The sequence below is a fragment of the Hemitrygon akajei genome, chromosome 11 (genome assembly GCF_048418815.1).
Source record: "Hemitrygon akajei chromosome 11, sHemAka1.3, whole genome shotgun sequence".
Classification (NCBI taxonomy): Eukaryota; Metazoa; Chordata; class Chondrichthyes; order Myliobatiformes; family Dasyatidae; genus Hemitrygon; species Hemitrygon akajei.
Window position 1 is genome coordinate 75,960,717 of NC_133134.1, and position 9,227 is coordinate 75,969,943.

The 9,227-nt window shown below is 51.0% G+C and overlaps 1 protein-coding gene across 1 annotated transcript in view; it reads right to left on the reverse strand.

The window, feature by feature from the left end:
* The window catches only part of LOC140735735 (protein ENTREP3-like), a 30,697-nt gene extending 24,706 nt beyond the window's left edge, over positions 1-5,991 (reverse strand). Inside the window, exon 1 of the mRNA XM_073061172.1 lies at positions 4,994-5,991. Within this exon, the coding sequence (XP_072917273.1) occupies positions 4,994-5,212 (219 nt within the window). The 5' untranslated portion in view covers positions 5,213-5,991. The remainder of the gene's footprint in view (positions 1-4,993) is intronic.
* Between the last annotated feature and the right edge of the window lie 3,236 nt (positions 5,992-9,227).

Consider the following 9,227-nt stretch of genomic DNA (forward strand, 5'->3'; position numbering starts at 1 on the left):
GGGGAAACTTTTTCAAACACAGAGGGTGGTGAGTAGAGGAGAACGAACTGCCGGAGGAAGTGGTTGAGACAGGTACGCTACTGTCATTTAAGAGGCACTCGACAGATTTGGTAACGAAAACAAATGTTATCGAATGGGATCAGATGAGTGGGCACTGTTGGCAGGGACGGGTTGGGTTGGAGGGTTTGTCTATGCTGGATTGCTCTATGAGTCTAGAATCGGAATCAGGATTAATATCACTAGCATATGCCGTGAAATAGGTTTTGCGGCAGTGCAATATATAATAAAAATTATACATTACAATAATATATGTATATTAAATTAAATCTGTCGTGCAAAGAACACGTGGCAGTGCACACGGTTTCATTGTCCATTCAGAAATCTGATGGTGGAGGGAAGAAGCTGTTCCTGAAACGTTGCGTGTGTGTCATCGGGCTCTCCTTGATGGTAACAATGAGAAGAGGGCATCTCCCGGGTGATGGATGAGGATTTCCTCCACGCTGGGAGGTTAGTGCCCCTGTTGAGTTTACAACCCTCTGCAGCTGTTTTCCCATCCCGTGCAGAGGCCCCTCCATGCCAGACGGTGATGTCGCCAGTCGCATCGGTCTCCGTGGTACATCCGTGATCTATGACTCCGCCGTCGAGGCAGAAGATACAAAACTTTCATTGCACAAACCAGCAAGACCAGCTTCTACCCCGCTGTTATGAGACTGTGAACGGATCTCTCGCATACTGAAAGACGGAATATTGACCTCACGATCTAATTCTTTTGGCAACACGCACAAAATGCTGGAGGAACTCAGCATCAATGGACGGGAATAGACTCCAGTTTCGGGCCGAGGAGAGGAAAGGGGGGGGGGGGCAGAAGCCAGAGTAAGGTTGGGAGAGGGGGAGGAGTACAAGCTGGCAGGCGGTAGGTGAGAGGGAAGGTGTGTGGATGGGCGAGGGACGGATGAATTAAGAAGCCGGGAGGAGATGGGTGGAAGAGGTAAAGAGCTGAAGAAGAGGGCATCTGATAGACAAGGGGAGTGGACATGGATGATAGGGAAGGAGTAGGAAAAACAGGGGGAGGTGACGGCAGGCGGGAAGTGATAAGATGGGAAACAGGATGGGGAATGGAAAACGGGAGGCGGGGAAGTAATTTCCAGAGGTTAGAGTAATCAAATCAGTGTTCATGTCAACAGGCCGGAGGCTGCCCAGACGGAACGGGAGAACCTTGCACCTAACTGTCTGCGGGCGCTAAACTCTCTCCGGAACCGCGACGCTCCCCGTTTCCACCCGATCTGCCGGGTGGCGAGCAAAACAAAACCCTTCCTCTGTACCCCATCACATGCAGCAAGAGGACAAAACTATTCCCACCGCCCTCAAACATGCCGAACTTCTTTATTTCAGGAGAGGAGAGAGTAAGATGGATATGGTCAAACTGTGTGTGTGGGGGGAGGGGGCGCGCGGGGGTTTTAGAGAGGGTGGGGATTCAATGTAAATTTATTATCTAAGTACATAAATGTCATCATATTCAACCCTGAGACCCGCTTTCTTGCCGGCATACTCAGTAAGTCCATTAACCGTAACAGAATCAGTGGCAGACCGCACACATCAGGACAAACAACCAACGTACAAAAGACGACAAACTGTGCGAATGCATAAGAAAAAAAAGCGACAAATATCGAGAACGTGAGATGAAGAGTCCCTGCCAGCGAGTCCATAGGCTGTGGGAACAGGTCAGTGATGGGGCGAGTGAAGTTATTCCCCCGGTTCAACAGCCTGATGGCTGAGGGGTGATAACAGCTCCTGAACTTGGTGCTGGGAGATCTGAGGCTCCTGCTGACAGGGCACGGTCTGGGTGGGGTGGTGGGGGTGGGCCCTGATGATGGATGATGCTTTCCTGTGACAGTGCTCACTGCTGGGGAGGGCTTTGCCCGTGATGGACTGGGCCGTACCCACTACTTTTTGAAGGGTTTTCCTTTCAGGGGCATTGGTGTTTCCACACCAGGCTGGGGTGCAGCCAGTCAGTTATGCAGTCAGGTGATTTAAAGAGGCTGGGGTGGAAGGGGTGTGGTTTGGAGAGGGTGGGGCGGTAGGGGCAGTGGTGTTTGAGGAGGGTGGGGTAGAAGCAGAGGGAGACAGGCAGCCTGGAGAAGAACGATGTGTACGCACTTCGCAAACACTTCACCCCAGGGGCAAATACACACAGCAGCTGGACTGTCGGAGTAGATGAAAGGGTCGGCACCACACTGTGGGCCGAAGGGCCTGTACTGTGCCCCGCCGTCTGCCCCCAGAGATAAAACAGACCGACTCGTTCCATCTCCGCAACTCACCCGAGCCCACCCCGCCCAGGAGAAAACACTCCTTCCCCCTCCCCTACCCCAGTTGTAAATGCCCTGGGAGCTGTTACTGGTGCCGGTCACCGGGAACGCATTGTTGCTGGTTTTAGAATTGCCTTTCGTTGAGCCCGGGAGCATCGGGGTGACGAGCAACCGGGCTAACTCGCTTCTGCCCTACGAACAGAATTAGGACAGAGGCACTGGGGCTGCAAGTTGGAGCCGCTTTGCGGCCCCGATATTGCCGCTGCATTGGAGCTAATTATAGAGCCACGGATGTGGCAGTCTGAGACTCCCAGCCCGAGATCGCTCTGCGGCTCAGGTCCCCTGCCTCTGCAATCCAATCTGTTTTGTTTTATTTTTTAAAATAAGCATTTATTGTTTTTTTTATTATTGATTGGGAGTGAGTGTACAGGAAGCTAAATGTTTCAGATGTAATCTGGAGGCCGTGTGCAATTAGAGAGAAGCGGGGAGGAGGGAGGCGATTATACAGATTACAAAGCGGATATGAAGACACAAGCAAACACATTAATGCACTTTTCAAGGTGAAAGCAGTCCTCGTCACTAGGATACTGACACCCAGCGTGCAGCTGAACACCCGTGGAGGGCAGGAACGGCAAGCTCCCTCTACACTGTCCCGTCACACACTCCCAGGGTCAGACACAGAGTGAAGCTCCCTCTACACTGTCCCATCACACACTCCCGGGGTCAGACACAGAGTGAATCTCCCTCCACACCGTCCCATCACACACTCCCGGGGTCAGACACAGAGTGAAACTCCCTCTACACTGTCCCATCACACACTCCCGGGGTCAGACACAGAGTGAAGCTCCCTCCACACTGTCCCATCACACACTCCCGGGTCAGACACAGAGTGAAACTCCCTCCACACTGTCCCATCACACACTCCCGGGTCAGACACAGAGTGAAGCTCCCTCTACACAGTCCCATCACACACTCCCGGGGTCAGACACAGAGTGAAACTCCCTCCACACTGTCCCATCACACACTCCCGGGTCAGACACAGAGTGAAGCTCCCTCCACACTGTCCCATCACACACTCCCGGGTCAGACACAGAGTGAAACTCCCTCCACACTGTCCCATCACACACTCCCGGGGTCAGACACACAGTGAAGCTCCCTCTACACCGTCCCATCACACACTCCCAGGGTCAGACACAGAGTGAAGCTCCCTCTACACGGTCCCATCACATACCCTGAAGACAGAAGCAGCTCTGTTAGATACTGAACTGGAAACCAGAATCTCCACCCCGGGGACCGGTTAGGAGATGGCTCTGTTAGAGGATGTAGAGAATAAAATTCGAGCATCAATTATTCATTTGGCCTTTGCAACTTCAGCATCCATTTCTCGTCAGTACAGGAAGTTCAGAGCAGAATCACTCACATGGGACCTCATTTAATAGTGGAAATGCACTCACATGCTGACACACTCACACCGACACACAATCCCGCATACTGACACACTAACATCGACACACAATCTCACATACTGACACACTCATACTGCCACACTCACACCGACACACAAACCCCATACTGACACACAATCTTCCATACTGGCACACTCACACCGATACACGATCTTACATACTAATACACTCACACCAACAAACACTCTCACATACACACACCAAGACTCACACTGACACACTCACATGCACTGACACCTTCACAAGCATTGGTGCTGTACACTCACGCTAGTGAGAGTCGCAACTCACTCACAGCCACATAATTTTTTTAGTCAGAAGTTAGTGACTCTGAAGAATTCATTGCCACACGCGGCTGTGGAGGGCAAGGCATTGGGAATATTTAAAGTGGAGGTTGATAGCTAGTGAAGGCTACGGGGTGAAGACATGAGAATGGGGTTGAAAGGGGAAATAACTTAGCCATGGTGGAATGGAGGAGCAGATTCAAGGGGTCCAATTCTGCTCCTATGCTATGTAGTCTTAAAAAGAACCTATATTCAATTTTTTTGTGCGCGCACACACATGCTAACGGACACAAACACACTCAATTTCACACGTACACTCGTCTCTCGGACACAGTCACACACTCCTCAAGCTCAGCAAGCCGTTGCACGCCCACACGTGCTTTCACACTTGTTCTCACACTTGTCTGCAGGCCGAGGGGCAGATCCGGACTCTTGCACATTCACACCCAGACACTTACACTCTCACTCGCGTGCTCACACTTGCACTCAGCCACGCGGGTGATAAGGACGTGGCCTCGCACGCAGGCTCGACACCCCTCCCTGGCACTTCGACAGGAGCACGGGGGGGATCACACTCATAGGCTGGGCAGAGGGCTTGTGCCCAGTTGAGATCGAGAGAGGGATGGGGAGGGAAGTGAGTGTGAAGTGTGAGAAGGAGCTGAGGGGAAGAGATGTGGAGGGAAGTGAGCAGCGGGTGGGGAGGGGGTGCGTGAGGGAGGGAGAGATGCAGATGGAAGTGAGAAAGATGTGTGGGAGGAGGAAGATAAGGATGGATGGAGAGGAGGAACAATGATGACTGGTAGGGATATGGTGGGTGAGGGAGGGATATTGAGGGAGTGTGAGATATGGAGGGGATAGAGGATTATGGGGTGAGGGAGGGAGGGAATGGAAGGGAGGGAGGGAGGGATATGAAAGCGGAGGAAATTAGGAAAGTACTCACCGCGAACCCAGCCCAAAAGGGACAGGAGTGCCGGATCTTTGCAGAGTTGGTGATGGCGAGGGCAGCGAAACTGACGGCCACGATCATGGAGCCCAGGGCGATTTGGGTCACTCCCAGGGCCAGCAGAAGCTGCGTCCGGGCCCTTTGCTCCCCCAGCCGGGACAGGCTGCGCGATACGGCGGGGCTCAGGGACGGCAGCGAGTCCGAAGACATTGGCATCGCCTGGCGTGCGGTCACCTCGGGCGCAGCGCCCTAGACTTTCGGCCCAGAGGCCGCAACCCGGAGTCAGTGTGCGGGGTGGGGCGGGCTCGGGACGCACCATTCCCTCCCGGAGCAATCTCCTGCCGGGAAAGATCCTGGAGAGACTGCAGCCGGAACATTGGAGTGGGAGGGGGTAAGGAGGGTGGGGAGAGGATGGAGAGAGAGGGGAGAGGAGGGGAAGAGAGAGGGAGGTGGGTGGAGAAAGAGGGATGGGGAGAGAGATATGAAGGGAGAGAGGAATGAGAAAAAGGAGAGAGAAGAACGGGGAAGAGGGAGAGAGGGGGGAGTGATTTGAGAAAGGGAATGGGGATTAGAGGGAGAGAAAGAAGATGGGAAGAGCGAGAGAGAGGTAGGGAGGGAGAGAGAAGGGTTGGAGAGAAAGGAGAGGGATGAATGGAGGAAAAAGAGGGAGCGTTGGGGATGTAGTGGGAGAAAGATGTGGATGGAGAGAGGGGCGACGAAGAGGGTGATGGAGAAAGACGGGGATGGAGAGAAAAGGAAGAGAGGATGGAGAGGAGTGCGGAACGAGAACTGGGAATGGAGAAGGGGTGATGGAGGGTAGGGGCAGGAAATCTGGAGAGGAGGTAGAGGAAGTAGGTTAGGGAGGGAGGGGGAGGGGGGAAGGTCAAGAGCTCCGCGAGGTCCCGGACGAACGGATTGCGCTCCCGGCAGGGGAACCGCGGCCGGGCGGGGGATGGGGACCGAGAGCGGAGCCGCGTCTCTGCACCAGATCGCTGAGCCGCCGCGGCCGCTGACGTAAGGCGGCTGTCAATCAGAGAAGGGCCCGCCCACAACAGGGAGGGAGGGGCGGAGGCGAGGTGAGGGTGAAGAGTGAAGGATCAGGTTTATTATCACCGGCATGTGTCGTGAAATTTGTTAACTTTGCGGCAGCAGTTCATTGCAATGCATGACAATATAGAAAAAAAAGTAAGTGAATTACAGTAAGTGTACGTACATGAAGAAGAGAAAATCCGCAGATGCCGGCAATCCAAGCAACATACCTGGCCCGAAACGTCGACTATAATCTTTTCCATTGACGCTGTCTGGTAGCAATGAGAAGAGGGCATGTCCTGGGTGGTGGGGTCCTTAGTAATGGACGCCGCCTTTCTGTGTCGCTGCTCTTTGAAGATGTCTTCGATACTACGGAGGCCGGTGCCCAAGATGGAGCTGACTAAGTCTACAACTTTCTGTAGCTTCCTTCAATCTGTGCAGTAGCTCCCCCCCCCCCCCCCACATACCAGTTGTGTAGCCAGTCAGAACGCCCTCCATGATAGATCTACAGAAGTTTTCAGGTGTCTTAGGTGACAAAACAAATCCTCCCAAACTCCTAATGAAATATAGTTGCTGTCGTGCCTTCTTTATAACTGCATCGACTGTTGGAACTAGGCAAAATCCTCAGAGATGGAAACATAGAACCATAGAAAACCTACAGCACAACACAGGCCCTTTGGCTCACAAAGCTGTGCCGAACATGTCCCAGGGTTACCCATAGCCCTCTATTTTTCTGAGCTCCATGTACCTGTCCAGGAGTCTCTTAAAAGACCCTATCGTATCCGCCTCCACCACTGTTGCCGGCAGCCCATTCCACGCACTCACCACTCTTTGCGTAAAAAACTTACCCCTGACATCTCCTCTGTACCTACTCCCCAGCGCCTTAAAACTATGCCCTCTCATGCTAGCCATTTCAGCCCTGGGAAAAAGCCTCTGACTATCCACACGATCAATGCCTCTCATTATCCTGTACGCCTCTATCAGGTCACCTCTCATCTTCCGTCGCTCCAAGGATAAAAGGCCCAGTTCACTCAATCTATTCTCATAAGACATGCTCCCCAATCCAGGCAACATCCTTGTAAACCTCCTCCCTGTTATTAAACTGAGTCTCATGATTGATGAAGGCCAATGCACCATACGTCTTCTTAACCACAGTCAACCTGCGCAGCAGCTTTGAGTGTCCTATGGACTCTGACCCCAAGATCCCTCTGATCCTCCACACTGCCAAATCTTACCATTAATACTATATTTTGCCATCATATTTGACCTACCAAAATGAACCACCTCACAATTATCTGTGTTGAACTCCATCTGCCACTTCTCAGCCCAGTTTTGCATCCTATCAATGTCCCGCTGTAACCTCTGACAGCCCTCCACACTATCCACAACACCCTCAACCTTTGTGTCTTCAGCAAATTTATTAACCCATCCCTTCACTTCCTCATCCAGGTCATTTATAAAAATCACAGAGAGTAGGGGTCCCAGAACAGATCCCTCAGGCACACCACTGGTGACCAACCCCCATGCAGGATATGACCCATCTACAACCACTCTTTGCCTTCTGTGGGCAAGCCAGTTCTGGATCCACAAAGCAATGTCCCCTTGGATCCCATGCCTCTTTACTTTCTCAATAAGTCTTGCATGGGGTACCTTATCAAATGCCTTGCTGAAATCCATATACATTACATCTACTGCTCTTCCTTCATCAATGTGTTTAGTCACATCCTCAAAAAATTCAATTAGGCTTGTAAGGCATGACCTGCCCTTGACAAAGCCATGCTGTCTACTCCTAATCATATTACACCTCTCCAAATGTTCATAAATCCTGCCTCTCGGGATCTTTTCCATTAACTTACCAACCATTGAAGTAAGACTCACTGGTCTATAATTTCCTGGGCTATCTCCACTCCCTTTCTTGAATAAGGGAACAACATCCGCAACCCTCCAATCCTCCGGAACCTCTCCCGTCCCCATTGATGATGCAAAAATCATCGCCAGAGGCTCAGCAATCTCCTCCCTCACCTCCCACAGTAGCCTGGGGTACATCTCGTCTGGTCCCAGTGACTTATCCAACTTGATGCTTTCCAAAAGCTCCAGCACATCCTCTTCCTTAATATCTACATGCTCAAGCTTTTCAGTCTGCAGTAAGTCATCCTTACAATCGCCAAGATCCTTTTTCGTAGTGAATACTGTAGTAAAGTATTCATTAAGTACCTCTGCTATCTCCTCTGGTTCCATACACACTTTCCCACTGTCACACTTGATTGGTCCTATTCTCTCATGTCTTATCCTCTTGCTCTTCACATGCTTGTAGAATGCCTTGGGGTTTTCCTTAATCCTGTCCGCCAAGGTTTCTCATGGCCCCTTCTGACTCCTAATTTCTTTATTGAGCTCTTTCCTGCTAGCCTTATAATCTTCTAGCTCTCTATCATTACTTAGTTGTTTAAACCTTTTGTAAGCTCTTCTTTTCTTCTTGACTAGATTTACAACAGCCTTTGTACACCACGGTTCCTGTACCCTACCATCCTTTCCCTGTCTCATTGGAATGTACCTATGCAGAACTCCACGCAAATATCCCCTGAACATTTGCCACATTTTTTCCGTACATTTCCCTGAGAACATCTGTTCCCAATTTATGCTTCCAAGTTCTTGCCTGATAGCCTCATATTTCTCCTTACTCCAATTAAACACTTTCCCAATTTATCTGTTCCTATCCTTCTCCAATGCTATGGTAAAGGAGATAGAATTGTGATCATTATCTCCAAAATGCTCTCCCACTGAGAGATCTGACACCTGACCAGGTTCATTTCCCAATACCAGATCAAGTACAGCTTGTAGGCTTATCTACATATTGTGTCAAGAAACCTTCCTGAACACACCTAACAAACTCCACCCCATCTAAACCCCTCACTCTAGGGAGATGTCAATCTATATTTGGGAAATTAAAATCTCCCACCACAACAACCCTGTTATTATTACACCTCTCCAGAACCTGTCTCCCTATCTGCTCCTCGATGTCCCTGTTACTATTGGGTGGTCTATAAAAAAAACACCCAGTAGAATTATTGACCCCTTCCTGTTCCTAACTTCCACCCACAGGGACTCAATAGACAATCCCTCCATGTCTTTCTACTTTTCTGCAGCCATGACACTATCTCTGATCAGTAGTGCCTCTTCCTTTCCCTACCCTGCTGAGCCACAG